The following is a 26,805-nucleotide window of genomic DNA, read 5'->3' as shown; positions in this document are numbered from 1 at the left end:
GAGCACGTGGCCTCAGTTTGCCCCCTCTGTGAAATGGTACCATGCTCCTGGTTAGCATTTCTTTTTTCATATTCTTTTGTTTTCTTTTGGCCGTGCTGTGGCTTGCGGGATTTTAGTTCCCTGACCAGGGATCAAACCCGGGCCCTCGTTAGTGAAAGCGAGTCCCAACCGCTGGACCACCAGGGAATTACCCTGGTTACCATTTCTTAAAGCCTTGTACCCCAGACCTGTGCTAAGTGCTTTTTGAGCACCAAGCCCTGGCAACAGCTACCAGTAAATGCAAGGATGAGTCCCATTCTCCACACAGGAAAACGTTAGCCTGGAGAGGGAAAGGGCTTGTCAGTTTCCCCACCCACATTGCCGGGAGTGAATGACATGCCTTTACCACTGCCGGTTGTTATAGCAGAGCACATGAAACATGCTGGCACAGACTTGGGCTCAACACGTGTGGGTTCATGACTTAGAGACCAGGGGGCAGCGAACTTCTGTAAAGGGCCAGAGTCAATATTTTCACACACAATCTATGCCTGCTACTCGAGTCTGCCATACACCACAGACAACATGAAAGCAAGCAGCCATCAACAGTATGAAAACGGGGACTTCCCTGGTGGCGCAGTGGTTAAGAATCCGCCTGCCAATGCAGGGGCCACGGGTTCGAGCCCTGGGCCGGGAAGATCCCGCGTGCCGCGGAGCAACTAAGCCCGTGCGCCACAACTACTGAGCCTGCGCTCTAGAGCCTGTGAGCCACAACTACTGAGCCCTCGTGCCACAGCTACTGAAGCCCGCGTGCTTAGAGCCCGTGCTCTGCAAAAAGAGAAGCCACTGCAATGAGAAGCACGTGCACTGCAATGAAGAGTAGCCCCTGCTTGCCACAATTAGAGAAAGCCCGGGCACAGCAACGAAGACCCAATGCAGCCAAAAATAAACAAAATAAATAAATTTATTTTTTTTAAAAAAACAATATGAAAACGAATGAGCATGGCTGTGTGCCGAGCAAACTTGATTTATAGCCACTGACATTTGAGTTTCACATGACAAAATAGTCTTCCTTTGATGTTTTTCAGCCACTTAATGGAAAGACCATTCCTAGTGCTGAGCCATATGAAAACATGGTGGATGGATTTGCCCCACAGGGGACGGATGGTTTGTCAACCCCTGGCCTAAATGGTTAAGACACCGTGGTAGGGACTTCCCTGGCTATCCAGTGGTTAAGACTTCACCTTCCATTGCAGGGGGTGTGGGTTCGATCCCTGGTCGGGGAGCTAAGATCCCACATGCTTTGTGACCAGAAAACCAAACATAAAACAGAAGCAATATTGTAACAAGTTCAATAAAGACTTTAAAAATGGTCCATGTCAAAAGAAAAAAAAATCTTAAAAAAAAAAGACACTGTGGTAGGCAGGATAATGGTCCCCCCAAAAGACGTCCATGTCCTAATTCCTGGAACCTATGAATATGTTACCATACACGGCATAAAGCACTTTGCAGATGGGACTAAATTTAGGATCTTGAGATGGGGAGATTATTCTGGATTATCCAGGTGGCCCCAAGGAGAAGGGTCCTTATAAAGAAAAGAGGGGGACTTCCCTGGCTGTCCAGTGGTTAAGTCTCTGCGCTTCCACTGCAGGGGGCATGGGTTCGATCCCTGGTCAGGGAACTAAGATCCTGCATGCCACGCGGTGTGGCCAAAAAGAAGAAGAAAAGAGGGAGGCAGGGGAGGCAGAGGAGGAGATGTAGCAATGGAAGCGTATGTGGGCTTAATGAGAATGCTGGCTTTGAGGATGGAGGAGCAGGCCACAAGCCAAGGAATGAGGGAGGCTTCTAGAAGCTGGAATAGGCAAGGAAACCCAGCCCGGCCAGCACCCTGATTTTAGCCTAGTGAGATTCACTTTGGACATCTGATCTCTAGAACCATAAGATAATAAATTTGTGTTTTGAGCCACCAAGTTGGTGTTAATTACTTACAGCAGCCATAGAAAACACTAACTCAGGAGCTGGGTGGCCCAGCTCTGTTGCTCACCATCTTTGTGGCCACCAGCATGTGTTTCTCTCTGGGCCTCAGTTTCTGCATCTGTCAAATGGGGGTAATGATGGGATCAACCTCACAAAGTTGCTATAAGGGTGAGCTGAGATAAACTGTGTAATGTTTTAGAAAAGTGCCTGGCACACAGTAAACGGGTCAGAAATATGGAGGCACTGGGGCATTCTACTGTTATTATTTTGCAGCATTTTTAAAAATAAATTTATTTTTATTTATTTTTGGCTGCATTGGGTCTTCATTGCTGCACGCGGGCTTTCTCTAGTTGCAGCGAGAACTAGAGAAAACTAGTTTTCTGGTTGGGGGCTACGCTTTGTTGCAGTGCATGGCCTTCTCATTGCGGTGGCTTCTCTTGTTGCGGAGCACAGGCTCTAGGCGCGTGGGCTTTAGTAGCTGCAGCACGCAGGCTCAGTAGTTGTGGCTCACGGGCTCTAGAGTGCAGGCTCAGTAGTTGTGGTGCACGGGCTTAGTTGTTCCGCGGCATGTGGGATCTTCCCGGACCAGGGCTCGAACCCGTGTCCCCTGCATTGGCAGGTGGATTCTTAACCACTGCACCACTAGGGAAGCCCTGTTTTGCAGCATTTTTGCAAAGATTCAGCAAGTTTCCATCCTCAGGCTCAATTATCAAACCATTAGTATTTGCCTTGCCCCTCCCTCCGTCCCCACTTGGCTAATGTTAAAATGAGAGCTAACGGAACCCATCAGATGACAGTACCATTGTTCCCTCTTATATTTCCTAAGCCACCCACAAGGCAATGCCCTGAGCCAAGGCTACACCAGGTGCCTCTCTCTGCTTCTTTAGTTCCATCTCAAAGAGGGATAACTCAAGTTCACACAGGAAGGCCATAGCCCATCTGTCCCATCCAGGGCCACCAATTTCCCTGAGAGCTGTCTGAGACTTCCCCATGTGTCTTCCCCTCCCCATCCTGGCCTCATCATGCTCCCGGCTCATACACCCTCAGTGGCTCCCACTCATTCATCAAAACTGGAGTAGGGACTGACCACTTGTTGCTAGGTGACTGGGGGAGCCACTTCCTCTCCGTAAGCCTCGGTTTCCTCCGCCGTAAAATTGATTGTTGTGTTTTGGCTGCACGGTGCGGCTTGTGGGATCTTAGATCCCCGACCAGGGATTGAACCTGGGCCCTCGGCAGTGAAAGCGCTGAGTCCTAACCACTGGACCGCCAGGGAATTCCCTAAAATGGGTTGTTGATAGGATCACCCATATTGTAAAGAGCTCCGCGCCAGTGTCTGAAAGATATTCCTTGGTTCTTAACCGCTGGACTGCCAGGGAAGTGCCAGCCCCAGCTGTTTTGATCTGATGGTTCCCACTCTGCCAGTTTGGCTGACCTAAGAAACTTCCGGCACTCCTTTCTCTCTTCCCCCACCCACCTTACCCGTCTCACCTGCTATCAGATGGTAGAAATATGCTCTTGTGTTTTCCCATCCTACTTGTCATAGTTTTGAGTTTTATATATTTGCATGATTAATCCATGTGGAATTTGTTTTGCTATGTGGTGGGAGTGGAGTTAACTTTATCTTCTTCCAAGTAAGCAGTCAAGGCTACTGACTGATTTATCCTTTCCCTGCCAACTGGAAATTCCACATTTATCATGTATTCAATTCTTATATGTATAAAATTCGAAAATTAATTTTTTAAATACATGCACCCGCAAAACTCAAAGCTGCATTTTTATTTTCAGTTTTAGCTATATTATACATGGATTATATATCGTGGTTATTCATTTAACAAACTCTGACTGAGTGCCTGTCTTGTGCCAGATGCTATGCTGGGCGCTGGGGGCAAAGTTATGAACAAAACAGACATAAATCCCTGCCCTTGTGCAGCAAACAGACATGGGGGCAGACAATAAACAGTCAATGTGTAAATGAGTCAGAAACAAAATAAAGTAGGGTAACAGGAGAGAAGGGGGAAAGGGTGCTGTTTTATTTATTTTTTTAAAAAAATTATTTATTTTATTTATTTTTATTTTTGCCTGCATTGGGTCTTCGCTGCTGTGCGCAGGCTTTCTCTAGTTGTGGCGAGCGGGGGCTAGTCTTCGTTGCGGTGCGCGGGCTTCTCATTGTGGTGGCTTCTCTTGTTGCCGAGCACGGGCTCCAGGCTCGTGGGCTCAGTAGTTGTAGCGCACGGGCTTAGTTGCTCCGCAGCATGTGGGATCTTCCCAGACCAGGGCTCAAACCCGTGTCCCCTTCATTGGCAGGAGGATTCTTAACCTCTTCCCCCCAAGGGTGCTGTTTTAGAGAGGATGGTCAGAGAAAGCCTCTCTGAGGAGGTGATGTTTGAGCTTGAAGGAGGTGGAGCCAAATGGCTGTCTCAGGGAAGAGCTTTCTGGGGAGAGGGAACAGCCAGAGCAAAGGTCCTGAGGTGAGACTGTGTCTGGTGAGTTTACAGTCTAATCAGGGGGGACATGGGCTGGTGGTGGCCTGGGTGAGGGCAAGTCCACCATCCTCCTGGGCAACAGATACCCATTGAAGGAGACCCAGCCCAACCTCCCCTGATTTTTTTGCTGGAATATTTTGGGGGTTGAAATTCAAAAAGGAAAAAAAAAATATATATATATACACATCATTCTTTTCTCAAAAATTAAAAAAAATTTTCCACGTTAAAACAGTTGCTATACTAGTGTTTGTCTCCTATTTAGAAGTAGACGGTTAGATGGCAAATAGAATTTCATGACATTTTATGAAGCCCTCATGGTCAAAACCTTTAATAAATGTGAAAAAGTTTAAAAAACAGTATACACTGTAAGCAGTATAACCTACAGTATAACCAGGGTGCCAGTGAGGCTGGAACAGAGCAAGGAAAGGGGAGAGTGGGAGGGGGTGAAGGCAGGGAGGAGGGGACAGGGCAGAGCAGGCAGGGCCTTGTGGGAACGGTGAGGAGTTGGGCTTTTCCTCAGAGTGAGATGGGAGCCATAGAGGGTTCAGGGCAGAGGAGGGAGTGCCCTGACTCGGGTGTTCACAGACTCCTCTGGCCCCTGTGGGGGAATGGACAGTGGGGGACAAGTGTGGGAGCTGAGAGACCAGGGTGGAGGCACCTGCGCTGTCCAGGCAGGAGACGACAGCCGTGTGACAAGGGTGGGAGCCAAACAGGGGGTGAGAGTGGTTGGATCCTGAAGAGATTCTGAAGGCAAAGCTGATGTGAAGCAAAGAGAGAGGTGTCCCAGGTTTCCAGCCTGAGCACTCAGGAGGACAGAGCAGCTTGGGGGACAATGGGGGCTCGATGTGGTCATGCTGAGTGGGAGGAGGTGCCCATGAGACCCCCATGTAGGGTGCTGGGGGGCAGGTGTCACAGGGTCTTGCTGCTCAGGAGTGAGGCCCTCCCCAGGGACCCATATTTAAGCATCATCAGGGTGGAGCTGGTAGCTGAAGGCCAGAGTTGGCAAGAGTGTCCCCAGCGGACCTAGCATATCTGGGAAGAGAGAGGCTGTGGCCTGGGCACTGCTTGAACTGGGCGGGGTGGGACCAGCCGGCCTTTGAGCTGGCAGGGACCGTGGCAACTACAGGGCTACTTTGGGAGGCCTGGTCACCCAAGGGCATGGCTTGGAGCCTTGGGCCTCGCCTGTTTGCTGAAGCCTGTGGGCCAGGGGGCAGGTGGGGCCTCCACAGCTAGAAGCCACTGGGGCGGTGGTGTGACATTTCTCTAGGGACAAGCTGAGTTGGTGACCAGAGTCCCATCAGGGGGTGCCTGACTGACTCTGAGGCAGCAGGTATGATTATTGAGCACCAGCTGTTCTCTTATAACCCCATGCTGGCTGTATGCTCCACACGGGATATCTCTTCCTGCTGACTACATCCTGGCGCCGACTGTATCATGCCATATCACCTGTAGAGCTGGTTGTACTATGAAGTATACAACTGGCCCCAAGGGCTGTTGGGAGATGCAGTTTGAACAGGCACATGGTCAAGAGAGTATACAGCTGGTGCAGGGGTGGATGGTTGGTGTAGGGGGTGTAGCCAGCTGACTGGGAATGCTATGCTGACTGTATACCTCCCACCAGCTGTATACCGCTACCCCTACTGTACACCCCATACTGATTAAACACCCCGAATTGTATACCTCCATGTGGGCTATATACCCCATTGCTGGCAGTACCCCCATACCTACTGTATACATCCATATCAGCTGAGTATTCCTACACTGACAATATACTACATCCATGCCAACCGTATACCTCTTGGTATCCCATGCCTGGTCTTTGGCTGGTTTTGGTTTTATGCTTTAGACCTCTTTCACAGTTGAGGGAGCTGAGGCTCAGAGAAGGCAAGGCCCTGGCCTGAGTATCCTCGGGCTCAGATGGGGCAGGAACATTCAAATCCAGGGCCACCTGGTAGGATATCGGCCCCACAAGAGCAGACCCACAAGACTGGGTCTCTCACATGCCAGTGTACCCAACAGGCGCTCAATAAATACGTGTTCTTGAAAGCAGTGGCTTCAGGATTATCGGCTGTGAGAGTGTGCAAGGGTGGTGAGCTGAGGTGTGTAGCCTTGGGGGCCACAAAGGGACCAGCTGGGGGCAATGCCAGAAAGGGATGTGGCACTGGGGGCTGTCAGTCCTAATGTGGCGGTTTTCCAGAGACAGGGATGTGGATTTTTATATGGACTGTCCCAATATTTAACTGTTGGCATTTACTTTTTAAAAAAATGCATCCACAGGTTGGAGAGTTTGCAGCCCCAATACTCTGTCATTGGTTGTTCGGGTTAAGCCATCTGCCCGTTTTGCTGTGCCTGGCTAGACATTGACCTCCCTATGCCTCAGTTTCCATACCTGGAGAATGGGACAGAAATGAGGCGCTTTCCAGGGTTGAGAGATGTTCTAGGGCGGTGTCGCCTGGTTGGGGGCAGGGGGCTAGCCCAGGCCACAGGGTGAAGCTACGGGGTGAAGCCACAGAGTTCCCGGGGTGGGGGCTGGGCGGGGGGGTTGCGGAGAGGGCTAAATCGGGCTGCGGGTGAGTGACGGGAGCAGCTGCCGCCCCGCCCGGCCCTCTCCTCCCTCCCTCTCTCCCTCCCTCTCTCCCTCCCTCCGTTCGTGGTCCAGTCCGTTCGAGGCAGCCGCTCTGCTAGGGCCGGTCTGACCGGTTTGGGCCGCCCCGCCTGGCTCTGCTGGGAGGAGCCGCCGTCAGTCGGGGCCTCGGTCCCTCCCTCGGGACTCCCGCGCGTCCGGACCCGAGGGCCGAGAGGGAGCGCGAGCCGGCAGGCGGCCGTCGGGGCAGGGCGCCCGCAGGGATGGGGGGCGAGCGGCAGCATTACTACGGGAAGCACGGTAGGCAGTGCCCCGCTCCCGCGCCCGGGCCTGGCAACTTGGAGAGGGAGCGGGCAGCGGGAGGACCCGGGGTGGGGGGACGAGGGGGGAGCGGAATTGCAGATCTCGGCCTGTACCCACCCCCCACCCCGCATCGTCACCTGGCAGCACCCTTCACCCCAACGCCCGCCCAGAGGTCCCTCCAAACTCCCTCATCCGAAGGGTCTGTCCTCGCAGCCTCCCCAGGACTCCTGTGAGAACCATCTCCAGATCCCACCTTGGACTCTCCCCTCTCCACCGGGCTCGCTGGTAGCCCTTTTTCCAGCCCCCTCACAGTGAGTGGTCGCCAGGTGATAAATCGGGCTGTTCGCAGAAAATCCTCAGGATCTCTGAATCTTACTTCTCCGTGGCCAAGACACCCCTAGGAACATCTGGGGAAGGGTGGTCTGCCAGCCCCATCCTGGATCACTCAGCTCAATCTTGCTGAATTTCAGGAACACCACAGAAGTATGACCCCACCTTCAAAGGACCCATTTACAACAGGTAAGCCATCTGGGTTCCTGAGAGGGGAGGGGTCTCTACTAACACTCCCTCCACCCCTGTTTCTTTACACACCTCCACATTTGTACTCCAACAACCTGGTGATAAATATTTGCAACTTAACGATAAAAGAACTTGACAAAAGAATGATAAAAGAACGATAAAGGAATTTCCTTAATATACAAAGTCTTTACAAATGAATTTTTAAAATTCAGGCAAAAGACTGGAACAGATCATTTATAGAACAAGAAATACGTAAACAGTGGAGTTATGGAGAAATGCTCAAACTCACTGGAAAGTAAAGGAATGTAATTTAAAACAGTAACCAAACAGAATTTCCCCATCACAGATTGGCAGAGGCTAAAAAGATTAACACACTAGGGTATACAGAAGTAGAAATATAATATTGTACACATGAAACTTACATAATGTTATAAATCAATGTTACCTCAATTAAAAAAAAAGATTGACACATAATCTGCTCTGAAACTAATTGATACAGTCTTTTTTGGAGGGATTTGGAAATATGACTTTTTCTTTTTTTTTTTTTGACGTACAGCTCTTTGTTCCAGAGATTAAAATTCTATGAAAAAAATTCTCCCACTACACCTTGCATAGATGGGCAAAATTGTATGATAATGCTGCCTTTTTGAAAATGGCAAAAACCAACAATCTGAGTTACATCTCTTGGAACTAGTTAGATACATTACAGTGCATCCTTAGGTTATTTTATTACACAGCTGTTAAAATGTACAAGAGCCTTTATAAATAGTCACTTGGAGCCCTCTCAATATATTAGTGAAAAAAACAAGACACAAACAGTGGGTGTATCATAATCATACTTGAGTTAACCAAAAAAAGTTTTTTTTGGAAAACATTTGTACCAGTGAATAAAGAACTCACTAGAAATCATTAACATGGGCTTCCCTGGTGGCGCAGTGGTTGCGCGTCCGCCTGCCGATGCAGGGGAACCGGGTTCGCGCCCCGGTTTGGGAGGATCCCACATGCCGCGGAGCGGCTGGGCCCGTGAGCCATGGCCGCTGACCTGTGCTCCGCAACGGGAGAGGCCACAACAGTGTGAGGCCCGCGTACCACAAAAAAAAAAAAAAGAAATCATTAACACAGGTTACTCCTGGAGAGGAGGGTTATGTGGGAGACAGTTCTTGGTTATGTACATTCCTGTATGGTTTAAATTTTATCATGTTCATATTTAATCTTATGATAATAACAATAGTTTAATTTTTTCTTTTTAGTAAGTGCTAACATGGTTGGTGAAACTTATGGGCTTTTGTCTTTATTTTTTCTTCCAGTTTTATTGAGATATAATTGATATACAGTACTGAATAAGTTTAAGGTGTACAGCATAATGATTTTTTAATTAAAAAAATTTTTTTTTAATTTTTGGCTGCGTTGGGTCTTTGTTGCTGTGCGCGGACTTTCGCTAGTTCCCTCGAGCGGGGGCTACTCTTCATTGCGGCGCGCAGGCTTCTCATTGCGAGGGCTTGTCTTGTGGAGCACGGGCTCTAGGTGTGCAGGCTTCAGTAGCTGTGGCATGTGGGCTCAGTAGTTGTGGCTCGCGGGCTCTAGAGCACAGGCTCCGTAGTCGTGGCACATGGGCTTACTTGCTCTGCAGCATGTGGGATCTTCCCAGACCAGCGCTTGAACCTGTGTCCCTGCATTGGCAGGCAGATTCTCAACCACTGTGCCACCAGGGAAGCCCCAGCATAATGATTTGATTTACATATATCATGAAATGATTACCACAAAAAGTTTAGTGAACATCCATGATCTCATATAGATATGAAAGAAAAGAAAAAGAAAAAAATAACTTTTTCTTGTGATGAGAACTCTTAAAATTTCCTCTTAACAACTTTCATATATATCATACAACATTATATTTACCATGTGTACATTACATCGCTTATTTACCTTATAATTGGAAGTTTGTACCTTTTGAATACCTTCATCCAATGCCCCCTTCCACTCCCCAACTGCCACCTCTGGTAGCCACAAATCTGATATCTTTTTCTAGGAGTTAGTTTGTTTTTGAAGTATAATTGACCTACATCACTATGTTAGTTCCTGGTGCACAGCATAGTGATTCAGTATTTCTGTACATTACAGACTGATCACAACAAAATAGCTTCACTTTTAAAAAAACATTAATATGCTATGCTGGTAAGGATGTAGGGAAATGGGCACTTAATCAAAAGAGAGCTGAACATTGCTGCAACCTGCTTTGAGGACAGTGTAGCATGAGGTATTAAAATTTATTTTTTAGGTTTTTTTATTGAGTTATAATTAATATACAATGTTATATTAGTTTCAGGTGTGCAACATAGTAATTTGATATTTTTATACATTATGAAATGATCACTGCAATCAGACCAGTTACCACCCATCACCATACAAAGTTGTTACAATATATATTTTTAAAATATTTATTTATTTATTTATTTGGTTGTGCTGGGTCTTAGTTATGGCAGGTGGGCTCCTTAGTTGCAGCTCGTCGGCTCCTTAGTTGCAGCATGTGGGCTCCTTAGTTGTGGCTCCAGGGCTCCTTAGTTGTGGCATGCAAACTCTTAGTTGTGGCATGCATGTGGGATCTAGCTTCCTGACCAGGGATCGAACCCGGGCCCCCTGTATTGGGAGCACGGAGTCTTATCCACTGTGCCACAAGGGAAGTCCCCAAAAGTTGTTACCGTATTATTGACTGTATTCCCTATGTGTATATTACATCCCTATGACTTATTTATTTTGTAGTTGGAAGTCTGTACCTCTTAATCTCTACCTGTTTCGTCCATCCCCCACCCACCTCTAGTCTTGACAACTGCCAGTTTGTTCTCTGCATCTATGAGTCTGTTTCTGTTTGTTTTGTTTGTTCATTTGTTTCATTTTTTAGATTCCACAAATAAGTGAAAGCATACGTTATTTGTTTCTCTGTCTGACTTATTTCACGTAGCAGAATATCCTCCAGATCTATTCCATGCTGCTGCAAATGGCAAGATTTCATCCTTTACGGGGGGCTGAGTAATACTCTATTGTATACATATACACCACATCTTTATCCATTGATCTATGGATGGGCACTTAGGTTGTTAGGTTGCTTCCATACCTGGGCTATTGTAAATAGTGCTGCAATGAAAGGTATTAATATTTAAAATGCACGTGCCCTTTGGCGCGACATTGGTACCGCTCAGGAACATGTGTCCAAATAACACATACCTATATATGTGTACAAGGCAGGATGGGTCCATGAGTACTGGACATGGGTCCAGTACTCCCACCCTGACACGGTCTCTTGCTCCCCAGAGGCTGCACAGACGTCATTTGCTGTGTGTTCCTCCTCCTGGCCATTGTGGGCTATGTGGCTGTAGGCATCATAGGTGAGCAAAGGAGGGGACGGGATTGGGGTTCCAGGGTGGAAGGGCAAGCCACCGCCTCTGGGGCAGAAGTGGGGCTGGTGCTAAGGAGTGGCAGCCCCTCGGCATCTCTGGATCCCTCCACAGCTTGGACTCACGGGGACCCGCGAAAAGTGATCTACCCCACTGATAGCCGAGGCGAGTTCTGCGGGCAGAAGGGCACGAAAAATGAGTGAGTCTGGCTCTTTGGGGCCTTCTGGGTCTGGGGAGGAGTGTGCGTGAGAGCTTCATGAGCACTGGGGAGAAGGTTCTAGGCTTTCCTCGCCTCCATCCATCCACTAGTCCAGTCAACAAGTATTTATAAAACTCCCGCCATCCCCAGCCTCTGTTCTAGGCCTTGGGGACACAGCACTAAATGAGACATTTAAAGTCTTGTCCTCTGGTGGCCCACATTTTAGGGGAGAGACAGAGAGGAGACAGTCTCGGGTCTGATGTCCACGGGTGATGAATAGGTGAGGTAAAAGAGCAAGTTCAATCCAAGCTGTGCCATTCCCTGGCTGTGTGACCTATGGCAAGTGTCTCAACCTCTCTGGGTCTCATGTTCCTTATCTCTGAAATGGGGATCATGACAGTCCCACTCTCACGGGGCTGTTGTGATGGTTAGATGAGCCAGCACATGTCCAGTGCTTAGAAGAGCGCCTGGCATGGAGTTGCTGCTACTGTGGTTATTATTGTTGTTGTTGTTTTCATTAAGATAGTCTATATAGGCTGATAGAGAAGTCTTGACAGTTTCCATCTCCCTTCCCCAACCCTAGGAACAAACCCTTCCTGTTTTATTTCAACATTGTGAAGTGTGCCAGTCCCCTGGTCCTGCTGGAATTCCAGTGTCCCACCCCCCAGGTAACTTGTCCCCTCCCCACCTCTTTCCTGTCCCCCCCCCTTCCACCATCAGGTCCTTTCCCCCCTGTAGCGGCAGCTTCTCTCCCAGCCCTTTCTCTCTCCCTGGTGAATAGGGGGAAGGGGGTGGGACCTCTGTCTTGAGAGGCGATCAGGTGTCTGTCCGGACCCCACTCAACCCCTGCCTCCTGCCCCCCCAAGATCTGCGTGGAGAAATGTCCTGACCGTTACCTCACCTACCTGAACGCTCACAGATCCCAGGACTTTCAGTACTACAAGCAGTTCTGTGTGCCTGGCTTCCAGAACAACAAGGTAAGCAGATAACTGCCCAGGCAGGGGCAGGTCGAGAGTGCTGGCCCGCAGGATTGACCCCCTCCCTGTCTCTTGGCAGGGTGTGGCTGAGGTCCTCCGAGATAGCGACTGCCCCGCCGTCCTCACCCCCAGCAAACCCCGTGAGTCTGGGGTCGCGTGAGCTTGGGAGGGGCATGGGGAGGTTTCAGGGGCTCAGCCTGACTGGTCCTATCCCCTGCTCTGTGCAGTGGCCCGGCGGTGCTTCCCAGACATCCACAGCCACAAGGGGGTCCTCATGGTGGGCAACGAGACAACCTATGAGGATGGGCATGGCTCTCGGAAAAACATCACAGAGCTGGTGGAAGGCGCCAAGTGAGGACCGTGACCCACCCTGCTGGCATCACATTTTCCTGGGTGGGACAGGGCATCCCCTGGGGCTGGCCCAATCAGGGAGCGGGGTCCGACCTAAAGCCTTGTCTGCCTTCCCCCAGGAAGGCCAATGGAGTCCTGGAGGCCCGGCAGCTGGCCATGCGGATATTTGAAGATTATACAGTCTCCTGGTACTGGATTATCATGTAAGTTGAGAGGGAAGGTAGCCCTCATTGGGCTGCCCTGTCTGAGACTGGTGAGGGGATGGGGTCTGCTCATGCACCCATTTTATCCCCCAGAGGCCTGGTCATCGCCATGGTATTGAGCCTCCTGTTCATCGTCCTGCTCCGCTTCTTGGCTGGCATTATGATCTGGGTGATGATCGTCATGGTGATTTTGGTTCTAGGCTACGGTACGTCTCTCCCTCCCTGTGTCCTCCCCTTCCCACAGTCTGCAAAATGCCTATGCCCTTTGAGCTGTCATTGGCCCATCAACAGTCTTCTGTCCCTGGCGGTCCAGTGGTTAGGACTTGGCGCTTCCACTGATGGGGCCTGGGTTTGATCCCTGGTTGGAGAACTAAGATCCTCCAAGCCGTGTGGCACAGCCGAAAAAAAAAAACAAAACAAAACTTCTCCTGAGCCATCAGACATCCTCTATCTTTTATTTGGAATATTTGTGAAGATATTCATCTCAACATTGTTTATGAGAGCAGGTACTTGGGAACAACCATTAAATCATAATCTTCCCAAGCAGGACTGGATCTGTATTTCATCGACAGCAAATTCATTCTAAAGTATACCATTTTGCACAGTGGTTAAGGCCACATGCTCTGGCGCCAGAAAGCCCAGGGTTCAAATGCTGGCTCTGCCAATTCCTTGCTCTGTGACCTTGGGCAAGTGACTCAACCTCCCCAGGCCTCAATTTCCTTCTCTATAAATTGGGGATAATTAGTATTTACTAGTTAGGAGGCTTAATGAGAAGAAGACAGTCTGCGGATGAGATGCGGGAGGGCCTGAGGCCTGTGGAACTCAGAGGCAGTGCTCAGAAGCCAGTGCTTCATGTTCTGTTTATTCATTTAAACTTTCCAAGAGGAAAGATGCTGGATGTGCAACCTACACTGGAGACACAGATGTTAAAATATTCATTAAAAAAAAATTTTTTTTTTAAATTTTGGCCATGCTGTGCAGCACGTGGGATCTTAGTTCCCCGACCAGGGATCGAACCCATGCCTCCTGCAGTGGAAGCGTGGAGTCCTAACCAGTGGACTGCCAGGGAAGTCCCAAAATATTCGTTAATAGTGGTTTCTAGCTGGGTGCTGGCAGTTTTGGTGACTAGCTTTTTGTACTTTATCTGTACTTTATAACTTTCTTCTACCAGAGCTAAGGGGAATGGTGAAAATCCCTAATGCTGCCCCACTGGATGTTAGCACCCGTGTCCTCCTTTCCCACCCATGAATCATTGTTACAGGATGGCAGGGGGGTCAGGAAAGGCTCAGGCCACACAGCATCCTGACACCTATTCACTCATTCATTCATCCGTCATGTACTGAATGTTCTGGGCTACTATGTTCTGGGCAGTCTTCTAGGTCCTGGGCTTACAGCAGTGAATAAAACAGGACAAATCCTTACTTTTGTGGAGCTTATATTCCAGAGGGTATGGGCAAGATGGGCAAGAAACAAACCAGAAAACCTCTGGGATGTCAAAGCTGTGAAGGGGGATGAGACATTGGAATGTAAGAGGGTATGATTCTAAATGCGGGAAGAGATCCCTTAAGAAATCGGAATGTAAGAGGGTATGATTCTCAATGGGGGAAGAGATCCCAGAAGGTCTCATGAGAAGGTGACATTCGAGCAGGGACTAGAGGATGTGAGGATCCAGCTGGGGAGAGATTGAACCAGGCAGCAGGAACAGCAAGTAAAGGCCCTGAGGCAGCAGCAAGCGATGGCAGCCCCTCTCAGCCTTGGTTTTTGTTTCTGTTAAATGGGTATGGTTGTACATGCTTTGCAATGTTGGGGGAGCCGTCGGAGGGCTGAGGTCAGTCGTAGCACGGTGGTTCCCCATGCAGGAATATTTCATTGCTACATGGAGTACGCTCGACTGCGTGGCGAGGCCGGCTCTGACATCTCCCTGGTGGACCTTGGCTTCCAGACGGACCTCCGTGTGTACCTGCACTTGCGGCAGACCTGGATGGCCTTCAGTGAGTCCCGGCTCCCCATTCAGTGAGGCCTGGGTGGGAGTGGGGAGCCCAGGCAGGTGGCAGAATTGATCACTCTCTGCCCCCCCACCCCCCGCAGTGATCATTCTGAGCATTCTCGAGGTTATTATCATCTTACTGCTCATCTTCCTACGGAAGAGAATTCTCATCGCCATTGCACTCATTAAAGAAGCCAGCAGGTGGGTGCCGGGGTGCCGGGGGGTCAGGCTGGTGTGGTCCCAGGGCTGCTTGGGCCTTGATGTCTGTGTTTCTACTCCTCCCAGGGCTGTGGGATACGTGATGTGCTCCTTGCTGTACCCGCTGGTCACCTTCTTCCTGCTGTGCCTTTGCATCGCCTACTGGGCTAGCACTGCTATGTATCCACCGTCAGACCCCGATCTCCGACCCCGGGGCTGGGGGCTAAGTGCCACACTTGCCTGGAGGTGACCTACATCTTGGGGGCAAAGCCTGAACCTGGTGTGGGAATGGATTCTTTTCCACATGCCCCTGTGGTCCCTAATCCCAGACGTTGGGTTCCTTAATGAGCCTCTAGCTTTCTGTCCACTTCCAACGAAGCTGTCTATAAGATCTTCAATGACACCGCTTGCTCAGTTGCTGGGAAAACCTGTAACCCTGAGGTGGGTGTCCGGAAGTGGGGGGGTGGCTATTTCCCTAGCAGCCCACAGTTGATCTGAAGGCCTCTCATCCCCACTTGGGGACCATTCAGCAAACATTTGGTGCCTGCTGTATGTCCTGTGCCAGATGTGGGTGGCATGGAGAGGAAGAGATCCAGCCTGGCACCTACTCCCCCCCACCCACTAAGTGCTGATCTACCCACCTTTCCCCCGCCTTGACTTCATTTCCTGCCCCGACACCCCTCTCTTAACCCAGTGGTGGTCAGTTCTTCCTTTAGAGCCCCGTCCTTGCCTTTCACAAGCCCCTAACCTGCCTTCTGTGGCCCTCATACTGATCTCTGCCACTTGTGATCTGTCCACATGGCCACTCCATTGATCCCCAAGATAGCTTATCCCGCCTCTCTGACACCCATTGGGATTATGATCCCTAATCTTGTTTCTAGAAGCCCTTTTGAAAGCCCCTATCCTAAACCCCCAATTCCTTGGCTTAACTCTGTTCCCCATGACTCCTGTCCCATCTCGTGGTCTACCTGACAGGTCTGACCTGATGCCCAGAGCCCACTCTGAACCCCTAGGCCCTATGATGTGACCAGGCTCTGTGTCCCTCCCACAGACCTTCCCCTCCTCCAATGAATCCCGCCTGTGCCCTGGAGCCCACTGCCAGTTCGCCTTCTACGGTGGTGAGTCGACTTACCACCGGGCCCTGCTGGGCCTGCAGATCTTCAATGCCTTCATGTTCTTCTGGCTGGCCAACTTCGTGCTGGCGCTGGGCCAGGTCACGCTAGCTGGTGCCTTCGCCTCCTACTACTGGGCCCTGAACAAGCCGGATGACCTGCCTGCCTTCCCACTCTTCTCTGCCTTCGGCCGGGCGCTCAGGTGGGGCCCCAGGTGGGCTGGTGGTAGGGGTGAGTTGGAGTGGAAGAGGCCTGATTGGACCACTGACCACTCCCTCGGCCCCAAAGGTACCACACAGGCTCTCTGGCCTTCGGCTCCCTCATTCTGGCCATCGTGCAGACCATCCGAGTGATACTCGAGTACTTGGATCAGCGCCTGAAAGGTATGACCCACACATGGTTGGCAGTGACTCCCGAGGTGGGGGCGCGGCTAAGGGGCAGGTTAGGATTGGTTCTTGGGGGGGCGGGGGGCTAAGGTGGTGGGACAGAGATTGGTTTCTGCCTATGGTGGGGAAAGGGTGGGGCTGAGGGTCTTGAGTGATTGGTTCCTGTGATGGAGGGGTGGCTGAAAGAGCCCACTGGGTGTTCTTACTGCTGAGGGGGTGGGAACAAGAGGCCTGGGCCACCATTGGTTCCTGACGAGAGGGTTGGGCTGGAATTGGTTGTACTTTGGGGTGGAGCCAAGGAGGCATCAAGGATTGGCTTCTGCCCTGGAGGCGGGGCCGGGATAGCAGTGTGGGTTGTCACTGCTTCTTGTCTTGGAGGCTGGGCTGAACAGCCGTTTTGTGGGGTGGGCCTGAGGTCCTGGATCAAGTCTCCTCTCCCCATCTCTTTGAGAAGGTGGGCTCTAAGGGTCCTGGAGTATGGCAAGTGTGTGGAACAAGGAGGTAGGGGGCTCCTACCAGGCCGAGTGGGGTCTCCTCTCACCTCTGCATCTCTCCCTCATCTACCAGCTGCGGAGAACAAGTTTGCAAAGTTCCTCATGACCTGTCTCAAATGCTGCTTCTGGTGCCTGGAGAAATTCATCAGATTCCTCAACAGGAATGCCTACATCATGGTGAGTAAGCCTGGGACCAGGCACTAACCCACCAGCTCCTGCTGGTTGGAGGAGCCCTCATTCCCCACCCACTGGGCCTGATCCGTCCCTCCCACCTCCCTCCAGATTGCCATCTACGGCACCAACTTCTGCACCTCAGCCAGAAACGCCTTCTTCCTGCTCATGAGAAACATCATCAGGTCAGGGAAAACACCGTCCTCTGGCCACCTCCCTCCTCCCCCAGGCCCTGAGCCAGCCTTCACGCCTGTTTCCTACTGTCCCCTGCAGGGTGGCTGTCCTGGACAAAGTTACCGACTTCCTCTTCCTGTTGGGCAAACTTCTCATCGTGGGTAGTGTGGGTGAGTGCTGCTCACCCAGCCTGTCCAGCTGCGGGAGCCTGTTGGGGGCCACTTGTGAGCTGCTGTCGGGCCCCCACGTCTTCTCTGATAACTGTCTTCTTCTCTGGGGTCTTCTTGAGGGGGGCTATTTCCTTTATCCAGAACCCTCAACCATCTCGGTTTCCTCCCCCTCTCCAGGGATCCTGGCTTTCTTCTTCTTCACCCACCGAATCAGGATCGTGCAGGACACAGCACCACCCCTCAATTATTACTGGGTCCCTATACTGGTATGAACTTTTGGGGACAGACAGGGGTTGGGGAGAAGATGTTGGGACTTGCCTATCTTCCTTTGACTAGACAGATGTGGATGGGAGTCAGAGGTAGGGAGTTGTTAATTCAGGACACAAACATTAAGTACCGACCACATTCCAGGCATGACCTTTAAAGGCCTTACAGTTTGGGACTTCCCTGGCGGTCCAGCAGTTAGGACTCCGCTTTTCCACTGCAGGGAGCACGGGTTCGATCCCTGGTCGGGGAACTAAGATCCCACATGCCGTGCAGCCAAAAAAAAAGAAAAAGGCCTTACAGTTTAGAAATAAATCGACATTAACGAATGATGATCCGCATTGGACGCATGCTTGCAAACTTGTGCGTGCCACAGGGCAGAATTACAGGGAACCAATTGTTAGAGCTTGTGGTGGAGGATGTGGGCAGGTGTGGGGAGTCCAGGGCGCTTCCCCATGGAAGTGACGTCACACCTAAGATCTGAAGAAGATGCAGGCGACATCCAGGCAGAGGCAACAAGTACAGAAGCCCTGAGGCAGGACTATGCCAGGAACAGTGAGCAAATCAGTGTGGCTGGTGTGGAAGGAGTGAAGTGGCAAGGAGGTGGAGATAAGGGCAGGGAGGTGATGGGGACATGGAGGGGTTAGGTCATCACCCTAAGAGCAGTACAGTATCTGAGTGCAGGCCTTGGAGCCCAGTGACCTCGGGGTTTTTTTTTTTTGAATTTTATTTTATTTATTTTGTATACAGCAGGTTCTTATTAGTTATCTATTTTATACACATTAGTGTATATATGTGACCTCGATTTTTTTTTTTTTTTTTTTTTTTTTTTAGATGTCAGGGGTAGGAGTTTTTATTAATTAATTTATTTATTTTTGCCGTGTTGGGTCTTCGTTTCTGTGCGAGGGCTTGCTCTAGTTATGGCAAGCGGGGGCCACTCTTCATCGCGGTGTGCGGGCCTCCCACTATCGCGGCCTCTCTTGTTGCGGAGCACAGGCTCCAGACGCACAGGCTCAGTAGTTGTGGCTCATGGGCCTAGTTGCTCCGCGGCATGAGGGATCTTCCCAGACCAGGGCTCGAACCCGTGTCCCCTGCATTGGCAGGCAGATTCTCAACCACTGCGCCACCAGGGAAGCCCTGTGACCTCGATTTTTATCTTAGTTCTTTATTTGCTAGTTCTGAGTGACTCTGGGCAAGTTATGTAATCTCTCTGAAGTCTGCTCACTTCAGTCAGTTAATGCTTATCAGGTACCTACCAAAGCCCCGTGAGTTTCCAGATTGCTGGGGATATAGTTATTTTTAAATTAACAAAAATCTTTAAAATTATTTATATTTTTGGCCGCACCTCTCGGCATGCAGGATCTTAGTTCCATGACCAGGGATCGAACCCTCATCCCCTGCAGTGGAAGTGCAGAGTCTTAACCACTGGACTACCAGGGAAGTCCCAACTGGGCATATAGTTTTAAATGGGATAGACACAGTCTAGTAGGGTTGTGAGCATTAAACCTGTCTTGCCCTGAAGTTGCATAAAATTGCAGCCAGATGAAGGCCTAAGAGGAGGGGCTTTTTTTTTTTTCTTTTTTTTTTTGGCTGCACTGGGTCTTTGTTGCTGCGCGCAGGCTTTCTCTAGTTGCAGCAAGTGGGGGCTACTCTTCATTGTGGTGCGTGGGCTTCTCATTGCGGTGGCTTCTCTTGTTGCGGGGCACGGGCTCTAGGGCGCGCAGGCTTCGGTAGTTGTGGCACGCGGGCTCAGTAGTTGTGGTGCGCGGGCTCAGTTGCTCCACGGCATGTGGGATCTTCCCGGACCAGGGATCGAACCCGTGTCCCCTGCATTGGCAGGCAGATTCTTAACCACTGCGCCACCGGGGAGGTCCAGAGGAGGGGCTTATCAGCAGGGAAATGCCATAACCCCAGCTGGGGAGGGACGTGGTGGTGAGTGGGAGGTTGCCCTGAGCAGGAGCTGGGGTGGAAACAGCTTGTCTCTCCTTGCCTAGACGGTGATCATTGGCTCCTACCTGATTGCCCACGGCTTCTTCAGCGTCTACGGCATGTGTGTGGACACACTGTTCCTCTGTTTCTGTGAGTAACCCCTCATCCCCACCCTTCCTGGGCCCTGACTCCCTTCTCCCCTCTGGGCAGAACACCTCCCTCCGATGGGGGTACACACGCCAACCCAGTGCCCGCAGCCTCCCCTAGGGCCTGGCTGTCCCTCGTCCTAGGGCCCCGGCGCGCCCCCTCTCAGCTTCCCCCTGCGCTTAGAGCTTCTCCATCCTGTTATCCCCTGGTCCAGGCTGCAACTGGAACACTCTGTGCCCCTGGGCCCTCAGCTTTGGAGTTTCCGGCTTTGTTGCGGGGCGGGCGGGATTGGTGGCTGCCACTAACTCTGGTCTCTCCATCTGTCTGTGTTTTTTTGTTTTGTGTTCTCTTTTCTCTTCCTCTCCTCCATGCCTGCTGGCTTCTCTGTTCTTCCCTGCCTCCCTCTTTCCCTCCCTTCCTGACCACCCCCATTTCCCCACTGCTGGTTCCTGGGGGGAGCCCAGGTGAGGACCTGGAAAGGAATGACGGCTCTCAGGAGCGACCCTACTTCATGTCGCCCGAGCTGAGAGACATCCTGTTGAAGGGGAGTGCGGAGGAGGAGGGGAAGCGGGGCGAAGTCGAGGAGTAGAGAGGGAGGCTGGCTTGGAGGCCACGCAGGTCTCCTTGTTTTCCTCCCTGTAGATCGGGGATGCACGCGGGGCTTCCTGGCCTGGGAGTGGGGAGCGTGTGTGGGGGTGTGTGTGTGTGTGTCGAGTTCCCAGCCTGCTCCAGTCCGCCCCCTCCAGTCCCAGCATGTCTTGCTTCCTAACCCTCTGAGGCTTCTCTGTGGCCCCTGTCCGCCCACCCTGTCCCCTGAGGCCCCTGCCCGTGGGCTCCCCTCATGCCACCTGCTCTGGGGCCTCTCTCTCCGCAGTGGAGGACCTGGAGAGGAACGATGGCACCGCTGAGAGGCCTTACTTCATGTCTCTCACCCTTAAGAAGCTTTTGAACAAGACCAACAAGAAGCCAGCGGAGTCCTAAAGGCCCCGCCCTCCTACCCCTCCCAGGAAGTCTCACAATGGGTGCTTGGCAGCTGGGTCAGAACCCCCAGCCCATCGGGCTGACCTGAAGTCCTATCACTGCCGCCCCCTTCCTGCCCCTCCCCATCATCCAGTTACCACCAGTTTCCGGGAACCTGGAGGGTTTGTGGGATCTCCTCCCTATGCCAAGGGCCAGTACGTGTTTTCACGGCCGCCCCCACCCCACCCCACTACCCAAGACTGTGCGATGAGTCTCTCCAGCCCCCACTGGCCCGGATGAGAAGCCCAGCGAGGCTTCTTGATGTCTGACATGCAAGGGCCCTCTGCGGGCTGCCCGCTGCTTCCTGTCCCCCTCTTATGACAAGACAGCGTTTGTGTCTGCAGCAGCGGTGGCCACAGGAAGGCCACCTTTCACTTGCGTCTGCTCCGGCCAGGATGCCAGGACCCTTCTCCGGGGCTGAACAACTGGCTACCGGCTGCTGCAGGCATTTATTATTATTTTTTTAACCTGGACATGCGTTAAAGGGTCTGTTAGCTTTTTTTCTGTCATCACGGCTGACATGGGGACACGGAGGAATGCTTTCCGATGTCCCCTCCTCGGGTATGGCTGGGGTGGGGGGTGGGGTGCCAGGTAGGGGTGTCTCCTGGCTGTCCGGGGTGGGAGGCTGGGATCAAGCTGGTGTGGAACAGGGGGGAGGAGGTCGCTAATAGCGGCTTAATGGAAACCGGCTGGCTGGCAGGTTGGGCTGAATCTCGCCGTCCCCCGCTGCCCTTCTCTGCCAGTTATTGACACAGCTCTCTTTGTAAGAGAGAAAAGAAACTGAATCCACCCAAGGGATGATTTCAGAGGAAGTGGGGAGATGGGCAGATGCCCTAGGCAAATGAGGGGACCCCCCCCCGCCGCCCAGTCACCTCACCTTGAGGATCCTTTTGCCAAATTTGTTAACTCGGGGGGAACGGGTGTGCTGGTTCCCCCTTCGCCATATCCCAAGCCCCCCCCCCCCCCCCCCGGACCCCCCCCCGCCGCCCAGTCACCTCACCTTGAGGATCCTTTTGCCAAATTTGTTAACTCGGGGGGAACGGGTGTGCTGGTTCCCCCTTCGCCATATCCCAAGCCCCCCCCCCTCCCCACAATCCAATCCAGGATCCCAATCCGGGATCTGGAGAAATCCCAGCCTGGGGTTTCTGTCTCCGGTGCCTGCCACCCCCTCCCCCATTCTGTCCGTACACCCCTACTTGTAACTGCATTCCAACCACTAATAAAGTGCCTATTGTACAGAGTCCGAGCCTGGAGTGTTTGTGGGGGGAGTGGGAGGCTGGTTGGGGGAACCCCAGCTTCAACCGCCCTGGGATCCTCTGATCTGGGGCTACTCTCCCCAGGGAGAAGGAGGGAGGGCAGGAAGCCTCTGTCTGCTGGCCTCCGCCTGAATTCCACCATGCAGGAGGCTCAGGTTTCTCCTGAACAAATACCCCTTATTAGGCTCTGATCCTCAGACTGCAGAAGGTGGCAGTGACCTGCCTACCTCCTCAGCACACAGCCTGGACATGTGCCCCCAGGCCTGCTTTGTCCCTGGCCGGGCACCTGGGCACCACAGTCTAGTCTAAAGGGCTTCAGACCTGCCAAGCTGCCCGACCCTGCTAACCTGGAGGCTCGCTACTGCCCCCTTGATGCCAGCTCACTTACTGTCACCTCTGGACCAACTGCTCCAACCATGTTAACTGCCTTTCTCCCTCCTACATTCCTGCCTCCGGAATTTTTTCTTAAATAACTACCATTTTTGGAGTACTTCTCATCTGCTTATGTACTGTGGCCATTCATTAATTAAGGCAGGTAAGTTGGGCGACGTGTCTGAAGGTGACCCCAGCAGGAAAGGGGCTGAGAAGGTCAGGTCTCCAAAGCCCTCACCGCTATCCTGTACAGATATTCTTTGGGTTTCCTTGTTCACTGCGATCTTTTAGGTTTGTTCCTTTCTTACCCCCCAGCTCCTGTTAACCCCGCCTCCAATACAGCTCCTAAACCTGCTCACTTCTCCCCATATTTTCAGCTCCCAGCCTTCATTATCAGCTCATCCGTCCCCACTCCTTCACTGTTTCCGCCACAGGTGCGGAAGGGCACCTGCTAACACCCGAGTGAGTTCACACCCCTCCTCTGCTCAAGAACCCTCCATTGCTCCCTTTTACTGAGTGAAAGCCAAAGTCTTCATGGCAGCCCACAAGGCCCTGCCCCATCCGCCGCATTAACACCCTCTTGCTGACTCATCCAGACACCCTTGGCCCCAGGGCTTGTGCCTGAAATGCTCTCCACCTGGCTCTTTCTACAGCTAGCCCCTCATCCTCCTGCTTTCAGCTCAGCAGTTACCTCCAGGAAGCCTTCCCTGCTCATCAAAAGTTGGCCCTGGGACTTCCCTGGTGGCGCAGTGGTCAAGAAGGTTAAGAATCCACCTGCCAACGGGTTCGAGCCCTGGTCTGGCGGGATCCCACATACCGCGGAGCAACTAAGCCCGTGCGCCACACCTACTGAGCCTGCGCTCTAGAGCCCGCGAGCCACAACTACGGAAACGCGCGCCTAGAGCCCATGCTCCGGCCACCGCAATGAGAAGCCTGCGCACCGCAGCGAAGAGTAGTCCCTGCTCGCCGCAACTAGAGAAAGCCCGCATGCAGCAATGAAGACCAGCGCAGCCAAAAATTAATTAATTAAAAAAAAAAAGTTGGCCTCTCTTAGTGATGACCACATCGCCCTGTTTCTTTTCCTCATGGCACTTGTCACAGTCTGCAATTACTTCTTTGCATTTTCACTTGCTAATTGTCATTCTCCCCATCCAGAATGTCAGATCTTGCCTATTCTTTAGTATTGAGACTTTATCCCAGGGCTGGGTGGAGTGCCTGGGACAGAGCAGGCATTCAGTACAGAGGCATGAAACAGCTGAATGAATGTAAAGGGTTTAGCACAGTGCCTGACCTGGAAAGTGCCCAGTGTTAGCAAAAGTAGAAACAGGGAGACCAAAGAGGAGGCTACTGCTCTAGTCCCAGCACATGCTCTGATGTGTCTTGGTGATAAAAAGTGTGCAGATTTTGGATATAATCTGAAGAGGGGCTGACCTGATTGATTACACGTGGAATGTGAAAGAAAGGAGCTGGGACTTCCCTGGTGGTCCAGTGGTTAAGACTCTGCACTCCCAATGCAGTAGGCCTGGGTTCGATCCCTGGTTAGGGAACTAGATAGAGCCTGCATGCCGCCAACTAAAAGATCCAGCACGCAGCAACAAATATCCCGCGTGCCTCAACTAAGACCTGGTGCAGCCAAATAAATAAATAAATATTTTTTTTTTAAAAAGGAAAAGAGCCAAAGAAGCAGGAGGAAGCACAGCACTGAGGGGAGGCAAGCCCAGGCAGAGTCCTGCAGAGGGCACGTGTCGCCTGATTGCCAGGGAGCTCTGGAGGTTGAGTTACAGCCTGCACTGGTAAGTCATTGATTAAAAATGGCCCCAGGGGAAGGTAAGCTCCCAGGCACTTCTGATTCTCTGAGTGTGCTAGCAAAGGTGCATTGGCAACGTGGTCCAGAGCCCAGGGGTAGTTCTCTGAAGAAGAGTTGCAGGTACAGGCGGTGGTGCAAAACCACATAAAGCCCTTGCAAGGGTGCAGAGAAATGATAAAGTGGACCCGAAGGGATCTGGGTAGGTAGGTTGGGTGTTTTGTTTTTTCTTTTTCTTTTTTTTTTTTTAGCTGCGCCACGCAGCATGTGACATCTTAGTTCCTCAACCAGGGATCGAACCCACACCCCCTGCATTGGAAGCACGGAGTCTTAACCACTGTCCGCCAGGAGCCCTTGCAAGGGTGCAGAGAAATGATAAAGTGGACCCGAAGGGATCTGGGTAGGTAGGTTGGGTGTTTTGTTTTTTCTTTTTCTTTTTTTTTTTTTAGCTGCGCCACGCAGCATGTGACATCTTAGTTCCTCAACCAGGGATCGAACCCACACCCCCTGCATTGGAAGCACGGAGTCTTAACCACTGACCGCCAGGGAAGTCCCAGGTAGGTTGATTTTGGACCCACTGAACACAACACCTCCAAGGGAAGCTGTCACATGGATGGTTGCATGGGTGGATCTGGACCACATGGGAGAATTTCAGGCTGGAGGCATGCCATCAGGAGTGCTCAGTGTTTTGGATGGTCTTTCAAGTCCCCGGGGCTGGCTGAGACTACCTGCCCTAGACAGAGGCCAGTCTGAGCCCTGGGGAGAGGAGGAGAAAAAGTGGACTTGAGGTCTTCCCTGGTGGCACAGTGGTTGAGAATCCACCTGCCGATGCAGGGGACACGGGTTCGTGCCCCGGTCCGGGAGGATCCCACGTGCCGCGGAGCAGCTGGGCCCGTGAGCCATGGCCGCTGAGCCTGCGCATCTGGAGCCTGTGCTCCGCAATGGGAGGGGCCACAACAGTGAGAGGCCCGCGTACCACACACACACACAAAAAGTGGACTTGAGGAGAGCCAGAGAGGGACATCCGGAGCTGGGGGAAGGCAGGGATGTGGGCACAAGTCCTCATGGCTTTAGTGGTGGAAGAATATGCATGGGAGCAACTGTTTGCTCTTGAAATAAGCAGGAAGGTCATCAGCTGAGAGCAGAGCATGGGGAGATGGCAGAGGCTGTGAGAAGAATGAAGGTGTGAGAAATCATCTTTGCGTGCGGGAGAGCACCGCGTGAACAAGGAATGTTACGAGGGTTGTGGGAGTTTCTTTTTTCCCCCCAAACTCACCGGGGTACGAGGTGCAGGTGGAAAGCTAGATTTAGTTGGGGCTAATGGAGAGGAGCAGGGACTTGGGGGTATGGGCAAGGGAGAGATGAAGGATGGATCCCATCTCTCCGCTGCTCAAGACCCTCCTACATAGCTAAAAAGAACCTGCTGTATAGCATAGGGAACTCTACTCAATACTCTGTAATGGCCTATATGGGAAAAGAAAAAAAGAGTGGATATATGTATATGTGTGATTCACTTTGCTGTACACCTGAAACTGACACATTGTAAACCCTGGTTAGGGAACTAGATAGAGCCTGCATGCCGCCAACTAAAAGATCCAGCACGCAGCAACAAATATCCCGCGTGCCTCAACTAAGACCTGGTGCAGCCAAATAAATAAATAAATATTTTTTTTTTAAAAAGGAAAAGAGCCAAAGAAGCAGGAGGAAGCACAGCACTGAGGGGAGGCAAGCCCAGGCAGAGTCCTGCAGAGGGCACGTGTCGCCTGATTGCCAGGGAGCTCTGGAGGTTGAGTTACAGCCTGCACTGGTAAGTCATTGATTAAAAATGGCCCCAGGGGAAGGTAAGCTCCCAGGCACTTCTGATTCTCTGAGTGTGCTAGCAAAGGTGCATTGGCAACGTGGTCCAGAGCCCAGGGGTAGTTCTCTGAAGAAGAGTTGCAGGTACAGGCGGTGGTGCAAAACCACATAAAGCCCTTGCAAGGGTGCAGAGAAATGATAAAGTGGACCCGAAGGGATCTGGGTAGGTAGGTTGGGTGTTTTGTTTTTTCTTTTTCTTTTTTTTTTTTTAGCTGCGCCACGCAGCATGTGACATCTTAGTTCCTCAACCAGGGATCGAACCCACACCCCCTGCATTGGAAGCACGGAGTCTTAACCACTGACCGCCAGGGAAGTCCCAGGTAGGTTGATTTTGGACCCACTGAACACAACACCTCCAAGGGAAGCTGTCACATGGATGGTTGCATGGGTGGATCTGGACCACATGGGAGAATTTCAGGCTGGAGGCATGCCATCAGGAGTGCTCAGTGTTTTGGATGGTCTTTCAAGTCCCCGGGGCTGGCTGAGACTACCTGCCCTAG

At 51.8% G+C, this 26,805-nt stretch overlaps 1 protein-coding gene across 5 annotated transcripts in view; it reads left to right on the top strand.

The window, feature by feature from the left end:
• Window positions 1-22,257, top strand: part of SLC44A2 (solute carrier family 44 member 2 (CTL2 blood group)) — a 29,079-nt gene extending 6,822 nt beyond the window's left edge. For 2 of the 5 annotated variants that reach the window (XM_007107268.4, XM_028483736.2), the window contains exons 2-23: window positions 7,794-7,842; window positions 11,152-11,225; window positions 11,349-11,433; window positions 12,017-12,101; window positions 12,300-12,410; window positions 12,490-12,550; window positions 12,638-12,761; window positions 12,881-12,964; window positions 13,058-13,170; window positions 14,824-14,955; window positions 15,053-15,152; window positions 15,237-15,329; window positions 15,506-15,590; window positions 16,201-16,463; window positions 16,550-16,644; window positions 17,215-17,318; window positions 17,424-17,497; window positions 17,586-17,656; window positions 17,834-17,922; window positions 19,915-19,999; window positions 20,461-20,614; window positions 20,871-20,953. In XM_007107268.4, coding sequence (XP_007107330.1) covers window positions 7,794-7,842; window positions 11,152-11,225; window positions 11,349-11,433; window positions 12,017-12,101; window positions 12,300-12,410; window positions 12,490-12,550; window positions 12,638-12,761; window positions 12,881-12,964; window positions 13,058-13,170; window positions 14,824-14,955; window positions 15,053-15,152; window positions 15,237-15,329; window positions 15,506-15,590; window positions 16,201-16,463; window positions 16,550-16,644; window positions 17,215-17,318; window positions 17,424-17,497; window positions 17,586-17,656; window positions 17,834-17,922; window positions 19,915-19,999; window positions 20,461-20,585 — 2,102 coding nt within the window. In that variant the 3' untranslated portion in view covers window positions 20,586-20,614; window positions 20,871-20,953. Of the gene's footprint in view, window positions 1-7,125; window positions 7,321-7,793; window positions 7,843-11,151; window positions 11,226-11,348; window positions 11,434-12,016; window positions 12,102-12,299; window positions 12,411-12,489; window positions 12,551-12,637; window positions 12,762-12,880; window positions 12,965-13,057; window positions 13,171-14,823; window positions 14,956-15,052; window positions 15,153-15,236; window positions 15,330-15,505; window positions 15,591-16,200; window positions 16,464-16,549; window positions 16,645-17,214; window positions 17,319-17,423; window positions 17,498-17,585; window positions 17,657-17,833; window positions 17,923-19,914; window positions 20,000-20,460; window positions 20,615-20,870 lie in introns of those variants that run through there. The other 3 variants (XM_028483737.2, XM_007107269.4, XM_007107266.4) reach the window with 3 other exon arrangements.
• The last annotated feature ends 4,548 nt before the right edge of the window (window positions 22,258-26,805 follow it).

The sequence above is a fragment of the Physeter macrocephalus genome, unplaced genomic scaffold (assembly GCF_002837175.3).
Source record: "Physeter macrocephalus isolate SW-GA unplaced genomic scaffold, ASM283717v5 random_63, whole genome shotgun sequence".
NCBI classification, from domain to species: Eukaryota; Metazoa; Chordata; class Mammalia; order Artiodactyla; family Physeteridae; genus Physeter; species Physeter macrocephalus.
Note: the sequence above shows the minus strand (reverse complement) of the source record. Positions and strands in the feature narration are given on the sequence as shown.